This window comes from Coenobita brevimanus, chromosome 57, assembly GCF_032717465.1.
Source record: "Coenobita brevimanus isolate Jiangsu-jjx chromosome 57, ASM3271746v2, whole genome shotgun sequence".
NCBI classification, from domain to species: domain Eukaryota; kingdom Metazoa; phylum Arthropoda; class Malacostraca; order Decapoda; family Coenobitidae; genus Coenobita; species Coenobita brevimanus.
Genome location: NC_137010.1, coordinates 9,539,692 through 9,554,262, shown reverse-complemented (window position 1 = coordinate 9,554,262; position 14,571 = coordinate 9,539,692). Strand labels below are relative to the sequence as shown.

Genomic DNA, 14,571 nt, shown 5'->3' with positions numbered 1-14,571 from the left:
GAAGAGACGTGCATATGAAGTGTGACTGCAGAGGACAGATGAGGTGTCATATGAGAGGTATAAGGAAAAGAGGAATAAGGCGAGAAGGGCTGTGCGTGATGCTAAAGTAGCAGCAGATGCGAGGTGGTGTAGGCGGTTGACTGAAAATTTTAACAGAATATGAAAATGTTTTGGAAAGAGGTGAAAAGGGTGCGAAAGGGAGAGTCTGGGAAGGAGGAGCAAGTAAAAGTAGAGGATGGAAAGATGTTGATTGAGATGAATGCAGTAAGGAATAGGTGGGCGGAGTATTTTGAAAAATTGTTAAATGTAGAGGAGGAAAGAGAGGCTGGGATTGTGGCAGATGGAAGGGTGCAAAGAATAAATGTGTTAGGAGAGCTGAATGATTCTTTGATCACGATGAAGTGCAGGAGGCAGTAAAGGAGATGAAAACAGGGAAAGCTGCAGGTATGGATGAGTGTGGTGTGGAATGCCTGAAAGTTGATGGAGCGACTATTGTTGAGTGGTTAGTAAGATTGTTGAATGTGTGTTTTGTGAGAGGTATGGTGCCAACTGACTGGGCAAGTACTTGTGTGGTTCCGTTGTATAAAGGTAAGGGTGATATGTATGAATGTACTAGCTTTAGCGGTATAAGTCTGTTGAGTGCTGTAGATAAGGACCTAAGGTGTCTAGCAGAGTGTTAATTAAGAGAGTTAGAGAGGATACAGAGGGTGTGATTGCTGATGAGCAGTGTGGCTTTAGGACATGAAAGGCATGCATGGATCAGGTATTTGCTGTGAGACAGGTGTATGAAAAGTATTTAGCGAAAGGTACGGATATGTTTTGGGCTTTCATAGATTTGGTGAAAGCATATGATAGAACTGATAGGGAGGCTTTGTGGACTGTTTTAAGATTGTATGGACTTGATGGTAGGTTGCTAAAAGGAGTGAAAAGTTTTTAATGCAAACAGCAGAGCGTGTGTAAGAGTAGGAAATACCGTGAGCGACTGGTTCCCCGTGAAAGTGGGGCTGCGACAGGGATGTGTGATGTCGTCTTGGTTGTTTATTATTTATATGGATGGTGTTGTAAGGGAGGTGAATGCAAGAGTGTTAGTTGGAGGTCTGAGTCTGGTGAATGCTTATGGTAGAGAGTGGAATCTGAATTAGCTGCTGTTTGCGGATGATACTGCACTGGTGGCTGATTCAGAGAAGAGATTGAGACAATTGGTATAAGAGGGGTTTGGAAGGGTATGTGAAAGGAGGAAATTGAGAGTAAATGAGAATAAGAGTAAGGTGATGAACTGTATGAGGTTGGTATATGGTAGGAGGATGATCATATTTGAGTGGTGAGTTGCTGGAGGAGGTAGAGTGTTTTAAGTATTTAGGGTCACATGTTGCTGTGGATGGAAGAATAAATGCAGAAGTGAAGTTTAGAATGAATGAAGTAGGAAAAGTGCTGGGAGGAGTGAAAAAAGTGTTTAGATGTCGTTCACTTAGAATGGATGTAAAGAGAAGGCTGTATGAGGGTGTTGTGGTACCGACTGCGTTATATGGGGGTGAAACGTGGAATATGGGTGTAGCAGAAAGGAAAAGTTTGAATGCAGTGGAGATGAGGTGTCTGAGTAGCATCTGTGGAGTGACGCGTATGGATCGAGTGAGAAATGATGAGGTGCGAAGAACTGGAGTTGTGCGGGAGATGGCTGATCGAGTTGAGCAGAAGGTTTTGCCATGGATTGGGCATGTGCAGAGAACGGATGATGAGCAATTGGTGAAAAAGATAACTGGATCGTATGTGAGAGGTGTATGGCTGAGAGGAAGGCCACGAATAGGATGGATAGTCTAGTACGATTTCTTGACATTGTGGCTGAATGAGGCATTTTTGGGGAAAAGCAAGCAACTTACTCTTTCTTATGGATTTTGAGGTGCTGAATACAACCAAGGGTGTTGCTAAGCGATTCAAAGCGGGTGCGCCATTACAGACACGGCTCGTACACAGTGTGGATCCGCTCTCTGCAGCTAACCTGTCGTGTACGTGTGGCGTTTTTTGCTGCTCCATCCTGGCCTGTACTTCGCCGCACCATGCCTCCAGCCCCAAGAGTTAAGAAACTTCTGACGCACGCAACCAAGTTAGAGATTATCAAGATGGAGAAGGGACAAGGAAACACCGCTACTGGGAAAGCCATGGAACTGGTTGAATCAACAGTGAGGACAGTGTGGAAGAACCATATGATGCCATCAGGGCTCTAGTGAAGACGTATATGGTGCATCTGACCTAGACGGCCGTTCCCGGGTGGGAAATCGTGCGATGATACTGATGGAGTGGTATCTTGCCACCTTCATAATGAGGAAGGAGAAGGAAGGAGTTCCACTGAACGGCAGATTTATTCGGAACCAGGCCCAGCTCTTTTACAAGGCAGCATCTTGCAAGTTAAATGTGGACAAACCTTTCAAGGCATCAGTAGGATGGCTGCACCGTTTTTTGAAACACAAAGAACTCCGTCACATCTGTCTGGTGAACGTGACTCTACCGACGAGCTGGCCACAAGAGAGTATCCTGCGATATTTGGAGCACTTCTTGAAGAAGGACAGTTCACCAAGGACCAGATCTACAATGTCGATGAAATGTCGTTATACTACAAGGCCATGTCCTAATCGACTTACATTGCTAAAAAAATAGAAACAAGCCCCTGGTCGCAAGCTCCAGAAGTGTTAGATGACGGTAATGTTTGCTGTAAACCTGTCTGGAAGCCACAAGATGAGGCCTGTTGTTGTACACACAGCTTCACACCCAAGGTGCTACAAAAATCTCACGATGGACGCAAGTGGCGTGTACTGGTACAAGTCTGCAAATGGTTGGGTGACCGGGAACATTATGGCAGACTGGTTAAGGAGGCACTGAGTCCCCGATGCCAGGGCCAAGGGTCGGGAACTTGGCATTCCATTTAAGATGCTCCTTGTGCTGGACAGTGCACCAAGTCACCTTCCATACCTAGAAGATCTGCACAAGGATTGTCGTGTTGTGTTTCTGTCGCCCCGGACAACGTCACTAATGCAGCCACTAGATCAAGAACTGATCGCCACTGAGAGCACTCTACCACATGCAAGTGTGCGACAATTTACGCAGGAAGACCGACATATGAGGAGCTTCATGCCCTACAAGAAAATCATGACGAAGACCTCGATGAGGCACCTGTTCCTGTACCATCTCCATCAACAGCTGTATCCCGACCCGCCATAGGTGACATGACTGTTAAGGCATTTTGGCGTCGTTTTACAGTGAAGGACGCAGTTGACTTTCTCCTACAACCGTGGCACCAGGTTACATCTGCAACGGTGAACCATGCGTGGTGAATGTTCGTGCCTCACTTATGCACGACCCAAGAGACGGCCATTCAACCACTGGCCGAGGCTGAGGGAGCAACACTGACGGCAGCACAGGCTGTACCAGGTTTCGAGGACGTTTTGTTGGCGGACGTACGGGAAGTGCACGCTGCTAATGAAGAACAGCCTCCCGAGGAAGTCTTGCAACGGATACACGAGGCTGACGCAGAGCCCGACGTCAGGCAGAGTCAAGTTGAGCAGCCTAGTGTGATGGAGGGGAATACAGAGCTGTGTATGTCAAGCATAAGCAAGATCCTTGCTGCCATGGATAAGCTCAAGAGGTGAAGGAACAGGAAGTAAGCAGCCTAAGAATGGAGGAAGTTCTGGTTGGCATCGACAAACTCTTCCGTTTCTACACAGACAGGCACAGGCAAGAAATAAACAGAAGACAGACGCTCATAACAAGTTAAACACAGCGAGCTCAAGAAAGTGAAATTGAGGATCCAGCTACATCGTCTGATCCTGTTCCTGTTGAGGATGAAGAGGATGCAATGTCAGATGTGTCAGCATTGGACTTCGAGGGGTTTATGGCCGAAGTGAGTGACTTTGAGGCTCCTGGGGAAGGTGCTCAAGAGGAGTCTGTGGAGGGAAGTGTTGGTGTGGCAGGGGGTGAGGCGCTGTAAGTGTTGCCGCGCCTCGGAACCCCTGTTATTTAAGTCCATCAGGCCTGTTGTCACCTGTTGTTAAGGTGACTACCCATATTTTTGTTATTGTAGCTATATCTGTAGTGCAATGGCTGAAAATTTTGACCTTTATTATGTCTCTATGGGCCAAAAAATGTCCAGGTATGTGGGGGTACCGCCCGTTTGTAATTTTTCTCCTAAGATTATGTATTCACAGTGCACGAGGACCAGGACCGCCGAATCTCTCGCGCACTGAGCGAGCCCACTGTATATATATATATATATATATATATATATATATATACAGTAATCCTTCCAAGATCCGATATAATAGTGCAAAAGGCATGTCCGGGACTTGGGAAAATGCCCCCTGGACAGGTACTGATGGACCCTAACCCAACCTATCTTTGATAACCACCTAATAACTCCCTACCGGACATGCACAGCACCTATTTAAGACACTATGCACACAAATAAGGGACAGAAAGCATGAAGTAAATGAAAAGGAACCAGAGAATGAGGAATCACAAGTGAGTATGGAAAATATTTAGCAGTGTACAGGGTACTGACAACACATCCGTGGCCGTCACGAAGCTTAACTCACCTCCTCTAGGGCTCTGAGAGTGGTGAAAATGCTCTTGAAGCACATACAGTAATCCAGTGTTTTGCTGCACTTAATCCTTTGCACTGTGAATCATAATTGTTTAACACTGCAAATTCTGTTCTTACTTGCGCCACGCCAGTTGCAACAAGCCAGTTTGCACTCTGCACTTAATCCTTTGCACTCTGGGTTATAATTTCTTAGCACTGAACAACACTGTAAATTTCCTTGTGGTCTAGCGGCAAGGTATTGCAGTTTATTCACAAAAACGAGCACATGGGGCAACCACTGCGACGACCTTCTAGTCATGACAGTAGCTAGGCAGGAACTGAGGAGGGGAGGATGCAGGGGGGTGGTGGGAGCTCTACTACCCACGAAAACACAGCTGTCCGGTACTTGCAAGCGGTACTGCATCATCAGCATACATTTGAGATATTCCATCTATCACCATTCATTACCAACGCCATCCCTCTCTCCATTACTCGTGTTTTTACTTCTCATCAACCCATCCATTTATATATTGAACAGCCATGGGGACATCACACAACCTTGTCGCACGCCCACACCGATCGTGAACCATTCACTTAGGTGCCCATTGACCCTTACACATGCTTCGCTACCATCATAAAAACTCTTGACCATCTACACCATACATGCGCGAAACTTTCCACAATCCCTCCGTCTACTTTGTCGTATGCTTTTTCCAGATCCATGAATGCCATAAACACCTTACAGTCCTCCTCACAAGCCTTCTCTGCTATCTGTCTCACTGCAAATACTTGATCCACACATCCTTTGCTACTCCTAAAGCCACCCTGTTCATCACTCACCAGGACTTATGATATCTCTCTTATCTTCTCTATAATAATTCTTCCATATACCTTCCCCACCACACTCAATAAACTTATGCCAAGTATTATCTTGCACTCACTTCGCCTTACCTTTATTTTTGTACAGGGGCACAATCACAGCCTTTTTCCACTCTGCAGGCACAATTTCACTCATCCATGCCTTCTTATGTATCTCCAACAAGCACTTCATTCCACTCTCCCCACTACACTTAAGCATCTCACATCAACTCCAGCTGCCTTACCATTTTTCAGCCATTTCACAGCGTCCTTCACCTCTTCAAGTGTCATGTCTCCTGGCATTGCATTCTTTCTCTGCACCCCCCCTAAACCAATCATGTTTACAGCCACTCTGCTCTCTCTATTCCCATTCATCAGGCTTTCAAAATATTCTTTCCACCTGGTCCTTACTTCATCTCCACGGGTTAGTAACCTAGCACCTGCATCCTTCACACTATCACATTTCTTTCCACTTTCACTTCTACATTTCAGCACTTCTTTCCAGAATAACTTCCTATTTTCACAGTAGTTCACATTCATTTTTCTTCACAGATCATCATTTACCTCCTTGGTTTCCCTCTTCACTAGTCTCTTTATGTGTTTCTTGCTCTCGATATACTCAGTTCTCATTTCAACTGAACCCCTATCCTGTAACCACTTTAGCCACTTCTTCCTCTTTTCCTCCACCACTCTCTTAATCTCCTCATCCCACCATGCCGTACCCTTCTTTTTTGTTGATACTCTTGCCACACCACACACTTCTTTAGCATTCCTAACTCTATATGTATTCCACAGGCTGTCCAGATCCCATTCATTCCAGTTCACTGATTCTAATTCGTCCTCTACTTTGGTCCTGTACTCATCTGCCACTTCTTTGATCCTCAGCTTCTCAACTTTCAGTCTTTCACCCTGACTGCTCGTCTCTCTCTTGATCCATCTCACTCCTCTCAGCTTGATCTTGCAAACCACAATCATATGATCTGACAGACCTCCACATCGTCCTCTCACAGCCCTCAAATCAGCAACCATTCCCATCATCGACCTCTCTATGAGCAAGTAATCATTCAGGCTTCTTTCAGCATGATCCCCATTTCCTCCACATCATGTATATTTATGTGCATCTTTGTGTTTGCAATACGAATTACAAATGCACAACCTCCTCTCCTGACACATATCATTTAGTCGATTCCCATTATCATTTTCACATACATATATACATATGTATATATATATATATATATATATATATATATATATATATAATCTTAGCCTCTTCCAACCTCACATCTAAGGATGCACTATACATTCATCTAATCACTGTCATTTCCGAAATGTTTCAGCCTGAGAATAGCCTCTTCCTGCACTGCCTAAGTCTCTCTACCACACAGCATTACACTCCTAACATGCTGCATACAAGTATCCCTTAGCAAGGAGGGAGAGCACTCTCAGTGTTAGGAGAGGCAACTTAAATGATGAATGTATGGGTGTATGATCACTTTTGCATGACACTGTTCATAGTTATAATTCTGTGCCTTCCTTTTCCTATTTCTGGATCATACCTACCCTATTTATTAGTAACAGGGTTTGAATAATAATTATAATGATGTTGATATGGCCTCAGGCTCATGTGTATGTGAGCTGGGCGGGCGGTAGGAAACTGTCCACTTTAGCCGGGTGCTTCTAGAGATCATTAATTATGTTGAAAGACTGTCTGTGTTGTAAAAATGAGGAATGGTTAAGTAATGGATTTATTATGTTCTTTAAAACAGAAGGAATCAGGTGACAAAACACTGTCATTATCAACAGCTATATTAATACTTTGGGAATGGAAAGACGTACACTGGCTTACATAAAGTATAAGATGGCAAAAACATCTGCCCAGTACTATAAAATAATCAAAAAATAACTTTATTAATGTAAAGTTTAATCACCAGTAAGAATCTGTGTGACAAACTATTAAACAACCTGAACTAAGGCAGTAGTGTCTTTGCTTAAACTAAATTACCTGTGTGGAATAAATAAGTCTCCTCTCTCAGTATTGTGCATGAAATAATCCTGGGAAGTGACTGTGAATTTGGCTACTGGAAGAACTCAAATGGAAAGCTCAAACAAAAGAAGCTTTATAATATAAGGCAAATTATCATGTTAATTCTCCCATTTGTACACAATTAAAAAATAATAATAATACAATGAGCATAGACACACTTTAAGAGAAGTACTGAATGTTTAAAAACATGAGCAATACAGAAGAACCACCTCAATACCTGACGCAAATTTCTAAATAATCTTTAATTTTTCATTCTTCCAGTCTAATATAAACGAGCACCCTTGACAGAATACAAAACAATAATCTGTCTGGACAAAAATAAAAATGCTGTAGTAATAACAACAATAATAATATAATAAAGCCGGTGATCAACTAATCACTGGTTAAATCGACAGCATACGATCATATAAATAAATATATATAAGCTATGTGTATGCATCTGTGAGAGTGACTCACATATTACAAATAAGAATAATCCACTACTCTCTCTCACTGCAAATGAGAATAATCCAATACTCTCTCTGCACCAGGTCAATAAGCATTATCTCACTCTACTGGAAAGGCTCTCCTTGGTAAAATGAAAAGCTTATGATGAAACCTCACTGTTGGCACATCAGCATGTCTCAAATTACATCGGACATACTCTCAAGCAGCACTTGCACAGCATATTTACGGATGGAGGATCAAACACACAAATCTCACCTACATGAAACTGAACAATAAATGAGCCTGATAACTAGACAAACACAGAGGCATACACATTCATTATCATCATCGGAATCATCAAAACACATTTACATACCTAGGAAACATGTAAAAAGAATTAATATGCACACATATTTTGCCTCTTGCATCTCCATCTGCATAAAACTTGAGGTTTATTATGGTTTATTTCACATTCTCCACAAAGGCTATGTGAGCAATAAATCAGACATGTGCAATGGTCTCTCCCAGTTTCACTACCCCCCCCCTCTCTCTCTCACACACACACACACACACACACACACACACACACAAAAGATGAATTCCTAACTGCAGGTAACAATGCTGGTGTTTTTTCTTCTCAACAACTTGGAAATGTGCAGGAACTGGAGTAGTCATGGAAGAGAAAAAGAGATAAGGATAGTGAAACAAGGCAAGGCAAGGAGAGGTGACATGTGAGGTTAGGATGGAGAGAAGAAAGTGGTGACAAAGATGAAAGTAACAGTTGGACTATGAAGGAGGAACATGTCACAAACATGAGAAGAGATGATGATATTAACAGCATAAAGAAAGGAAGAGGTAAGAGATGAAAACAGAAATATGGATACACTCAAGCCATAGCACCAAAGACAGGATTGTGTCGGCAGATGCTGGGACCCTTCTCCTCATACTCAGCCTTCGTGTGGCACACCTGGTAGAAGTCAGGCTGTGAAGGAGAAGGATAAACAATTTAGACTGCATATCTTTCATCTATAGCAGATGGATGCTGTATCCAAATAGCCATACTTTATGAAAACAGATATCTTAACTTGATAATTCGACTATATTTATGAATAAAAAGATACTTGATTATCATACTTATCAGATGCCATCCTATCCCTTTCAAACTGATGGATCTTTCCTTGGTCGGGTTAAAAAAGAATATATATATGGGAAAAAAGAAAAGATCTGGCTTTAGAAAGAAATCAATAAAGCCAATAGTTAAAAAAAATTATAATATTTCCCATAGTGATCCTAACCCCAAACAGCTACTACCGCTGCAAGAAAAGCTACAATACATCAGCACCCCCAAACAACAGAATTCATCAACTCTAACAGTACTGTACATCTTCCTTCTGAATGACCAGTGTCAAAACACTGTTTGCATGTAGTTGTAAACTGCTTTGTGACTTCAACCCCTAACACCTACTATCGCTACTACTAATAATATTTAACTATACTGTAGTGTACAATCACGGTCAAAAGTTTGCCCACTATTTTCTACAGCATCTACATCACACTTAGGGCATGCCCATCACTGTCTTCCCTGATGCATCATATTAAAGAGAATCATCAATGAACAGAGAAACATACCAAGTCTCACTCTGGTTTGGAATATTAGCCAGCAGAGAATGCGAGAAGCATAATTATGTGAAATACAGTAATCACTCTAATATCCGGACGCCCAATATCCGAACATCCCCACTATCCGAACATAAGAATGTTTCATACTGTACTTTTTTCCATGCTATACTTACCTCATTTCACTCTTTAATGTCCTTTATTGGTGTGAATAGGGTGTTAGGAGCTATGCATGTGCAGTAGGAAGGTGTTTTTCTGAGTTAGGCTAGGTTAGGGTCCATAAGTACCAGTCCAGGAGCCAGTCACCAGAATGTTTATTATTGTATGAACCTACTTCTAAACCCTCATTTTATGTTTCTTTTGCATTTATTTCAGTCATTTATGTGCCTTATTGGTGTGATTTGGGTCTTAAATAGGTGCTATGCATGTCCAGAGGAAGTTGTATAGGTGTTTCTCTAAGTTAGGGTCCATAAGTACAAGTCCATAAGTTGGGGCCCAATATCCGGACAGAACCAATATCCGGACCTACCTATGGCTCTATTACGTCGGATATTGGAGTGATTACTGTACTTGGTGAACTTTTGTCCCCTACTGTACCTCACACAGAATGAACTGTAAACCACATAGTGACTACTTACCTGCATGAAAAACTATCCTACATAAGCTCCACCAAAACATCATTACCGTACTCTTTAAATTAAATTCTATGATACATCATTACACTCAATAAGTTATGGTAAAAATTTCAACTATAAACCACTTAATAACTTTTGACTGCTAGTATGGCTGCAAATAAAGCTATCATAAGTCAACACCATCCACATGAAGCTACTCACAGTGGAGGCCAGCATGGACCCGCCAAACCATACTGCATATCTTTGCATCTTGTGGGCAATCACATTCACATCAATTGGCTTGGGCTGTAGGAGGAAAAATCGGAGGTATGAAACGTCAGTCAGAGTAGTGATTATGTACTAACTGCATTAATTAAAGTATCTAAGAAGCATATTGAGATACTGTATGTGTATGTTATTAGCATACTTCCTTCTAAAAAAAAAAAAAAAACAAAAAAAAAAAAAAATCAAGAAACAGACCTGAACCTCATAACAACCTGTACCTAAAATGTACCATGGCAACACTGCATTCAGTGCCTTTTATCAACCACCGTGCATTACTAGTAGCCAGAACTGAAATGCTGTGCATAGCTGGTTTCACAAACAAACTACTGATATGAGATGAAATGTAAATAAGTTGGTGCCCTTCTTAACACTAAACCCCCTCCTCTCTCTCTTTGTCTCTCTCTCAAGTGTGTGTGTGTGTGTGTGTGTGTGTGTGTGTGTGTGTGTGTGTGTGTGTGTGTGTGTGTGTGTGTGTTTAAGTGTGCATGCACACACATATATGCAAAATATGCACAAGGGCTGTTCAGAGAGTATGTATCTGACCTTAGGCTCTAAAAAATAAATAGCTAACCTGTTGAGCTAGGACACTAATCGCCCGCAAAGTAGGCCCCTTCTGACTTGACACATGTAGCCCAGCATTCTTTCCACTGCGTGAAACATTTTTCAAAGTCGGTTTTCCGTATCTCCTGCAGGAGCTTCATTGCATTCGTCATGAGCTCTTCTCTCAGATGAACATTGCCCAAGACATGTTGGAGGTGCAAATCATGATCCAGACTTTCTGAAGACTGCTATCACTGGAGATGAGACTTGGGTGTGCAGGTACGACCCAGACACCAAAGCACAATCGTCTCAGTGAAAGCATGCAGAGTCGCCTCAGCCAAAAAAAAAAAAAGCACGATAGGTCAGCAGAAGGTTAAATGCAATCGCATGTTGGCAGTTGTTTTCGACTACCATGGTGTTGTGCATCAAGAGTATGTACCAGAAGATCAGACTATCAACAAACATTACTACCTCATTTGTTATCCAATGTCTTCGTGACACAGTTCAGTGGAAGAGACCAGACCTTTGTAAAGTGGTAAATTGGATGCTGCACCATGACAACACCCCTGCCCATTCTTCTCAACTGATGCAGGAATTTCTGGCCAAGCACAACATCCCACAGGTTCAGCAGGCTCCTAATCACCAGACATGGCTCCGTGCGACTTTTTGTTATTCTCCAAGCTCAAAACTTTAAACTCCCCTGAAGGATTCCTGCTTTGAGACGAGAGAGGAGATCATGATGAATGAGATGAAGCACCTGCAGGAGATACTGAAAACTGACTTTGGAAAATCTTTCAGGCAGTAGAAAGAACCTGGGTTACATGTGTCAAGTCAGAAGGGGCCTACTTAATGAGGGGATTAGTGCCCTAGCTCAACAGTTTAGTTATTTAATTTTGTAAAGCCTAAGGTCGGATACTTTCTGAACAGACCTCCTATGTCTGTGTATGTGCATGCACACACATGCATGTAAAGGAGTTAATTATACAGCAGAGGTATAAAGAGAGTCCATTACCAAAGGGACGTAAGGGGGTTATTTACCTAATGGGATAGAGTAAGGGAGTTAATAACCTCATAGGTTAGGTTAAGGAGGGAGAGCCCTCCCAACGCCAGGAGAGACAACAGCTCTCTGAACTTCTTCCAACCACTCCTCACTCTTGACACATCTCCAGTACATAACATGTCTCCCATGCAACAAAACTCTTCCACACACACAAGAGACTCACCAGCAAGATCAATCCTTTCACGCCAGACAATTTCCACGTGTTCTCGATACACCCTACACACAAAATCAGCATTATCTCACGGTCTACCTCTAATACCACTACGTCTCTTATGCACCCACTTATCACAAGTACTGCACAAGATGTTATTACCTCCTACTTATATCCATTTCTTCATCATAATCCAGATCTCCTTTCCCACTCTAGGGCAGAGTAAGGAGTAGCAATGTCCAGACAGCTCAAGTTTGCCCAATCTAATGGGCCAAGCTTCCATTCACTCATCATTCAAGTCCCTGGAATCCTGGCTCTAACTGATATGCCAAAAACATCCACCACATCCTGTGGCTTCACAAACCTATCCAATTGAGTCAATCCGGATACTGTCACATTAAAAAGGGGTGCCAAATTCCTGATCATGCACTTCTCACAACATTCATCTAGCCAGCTCGATCTCTTGTCAGTCCCCTGGCCTCACCGATTTCCATACTTCTCTTCCTCATACATTCATCCACCATATCCCTCCACCTTCTCCTTGGCTTACCTCACCTCCTCCCTCTCAAATTTGTTCAGATATACCTTTTTCACCACTTTATCGTTATCTATTCTCTCCGCATGACCATATCATCTCAGTGCACCCGCTTCGATTCTGGTGTCCACAGACTTCCTCACTCCACATCTCTGATGAATCACATTATTTCGTATCCTATCCACTCTCTGTACTATACATACATTCTTCAGCAGTTCCATCTCCACTGCTCTCACTCTTTACTTTTCACTTTCATGCTACACCATAGTCTCACATCCACATGTTAAAGTTGGCACTAACAATCCTTCACATAAGCCTCATGCAGATGCAATACTCAAGCCTTTGTTTCTTATCAAGGCCTTCATAGCACCCACTACTTTCCTTCCTTGTGTCACTCTACTTTCCACTTCTTTTGCACATTTTCCTCTCTTTTCTATCACTGTACCCAGGTATTTGAACTCTCACCAATTCCAGTCTCTCTCCATTCACTGTAGCATTCATTTCTTCAACTCTGCTATACATACAATATATGGCTGCCCTACTACAGCCCCAATTTGTCTTACCTGAGCCACTGAACAGCAGAGTGGTCTGCTCTGTCAGTATTATATCTTACAGACTCTCTGGTCTCTGATACTGCTATTGATACTGCTACTCTAACTCACTGCCATGGCAAGATGACAATACACTGCAGAAGTGTTCTATTTGTACATGAAGAATGCAGCTTTTGATCATGTTATTAGTTTTTTTTTTCTTCTTCTTTACCATACCTCTTCCACTGAAGAAAAAAAACAAATTAAAGATGGACAAAAAAATATATGCCCACTGTTGAAGGGCTAAAACATTCATCTAGTTTGTAAAAGCCATACATACTGCATACAGCACAGTTGTTGTTGATCAACCCTAGTCTGTCTGACTGAGCAGATCCATCAACCAAAGGCAAGAACTGCTCTGTATGGCTGTCACATGCAATTCCCTTGTGGGCGAAAGTACTTTGCCACAGCAAGGCACAAGGAAAGGTGTGGAGGTCTGGTTCCTTGGTAGATGCCTCATTCGTGTCTCTCCACACAGTAAAACAAGGGCACCACGGTAGGCTCCATCCTGTGATATGGTTAGATGGTTACTACCCTGCATTGTAAACGGTTTCCTGGGTTACAGGGAACAATTAGACATGTGGCTCAATGAAGAGCCACCTGAGGCAGAAAGAGGAGCAATAAAAAGTGACAGGAAGGAAAGAGAGAAGTGGGAAGAGAGGAGGGCAGACACAGAAATGAATGATAAAGGTGAAGGAAGGAGTAGCCAGCAGTACACCATGTGAGTGGATGCAGGTCACCACCACCTACCACCATACACTACAGCCTACAATAGATGCTAATTTAGCTAATATATTTACTGATCCTCTAAACTGTGAAATCCGGCACAATACACTAAAATTTCTGCAAGTCTGTTTCCCCTCCCCAAATGTGCCAAGAGATTCAGAATACCTGCCACTGAACTCTTCTTACATGACTGGACTGACTTGACAAAAAATTGACAAGCAAACAGTGTTGGCAAAATTACATTTATTCTCCTTGAGCCCACTGCCATGCCCTCCAGGTGTTGCAACCCCTCAAAATAACTAATAAAAATATTCCTCAGTAACTAAATAGCGGAGGAATTAGTTGGAGAAGAACAGGGAGGTTTTAGGAAGGGATGAGGTTGTGCAGAACAGATTTTCATCCTTAGGTCTTAGTGGAAAAGTTTCTAGAGAAGGGAAAGAAGTTGTATGCAGTCTTCATGGATTTGGAGAAAGCATATGACAGATTGGACAGGCACGGAATGTGGAAGACATTAAAGATATATAGAGGAAATGATAAGCTGTTGAATGCCAT

General features: G+C 42.5%; 1 protein-coding gene across 1 annotated transcript in view; it reads right to left on the bottom strand.

Annotated features, from left to right (window-relative positions):
* Window positions 1-7,211: 7,211 nt before the first annotated feature.
* Arp3 (Actin-related protein 3) overlaps window positions 7,212-14,571 on the bottom strand; it is a 31,174-nt gene continuing 23,814 nt past the window's right edge. The window contains exons 8-9 of the mRNA XM_080274405.1: window positions 10,355-10,438; window positions 7,212-8,883 (exon numbers count right to left, since the gene is read on the bottom strand). Of these exons, the coding sequence (XP_080130531.1) occupies window positions 8,788-8,883; window positions 10,355-10,438 (180 nt within the window). The 3' untranslated portion in view covers window positions 7,212-8,787. The remainder of the gene's footprint in view (window positions 8,884-10,354; window positions 10,439-14,571) is intronic.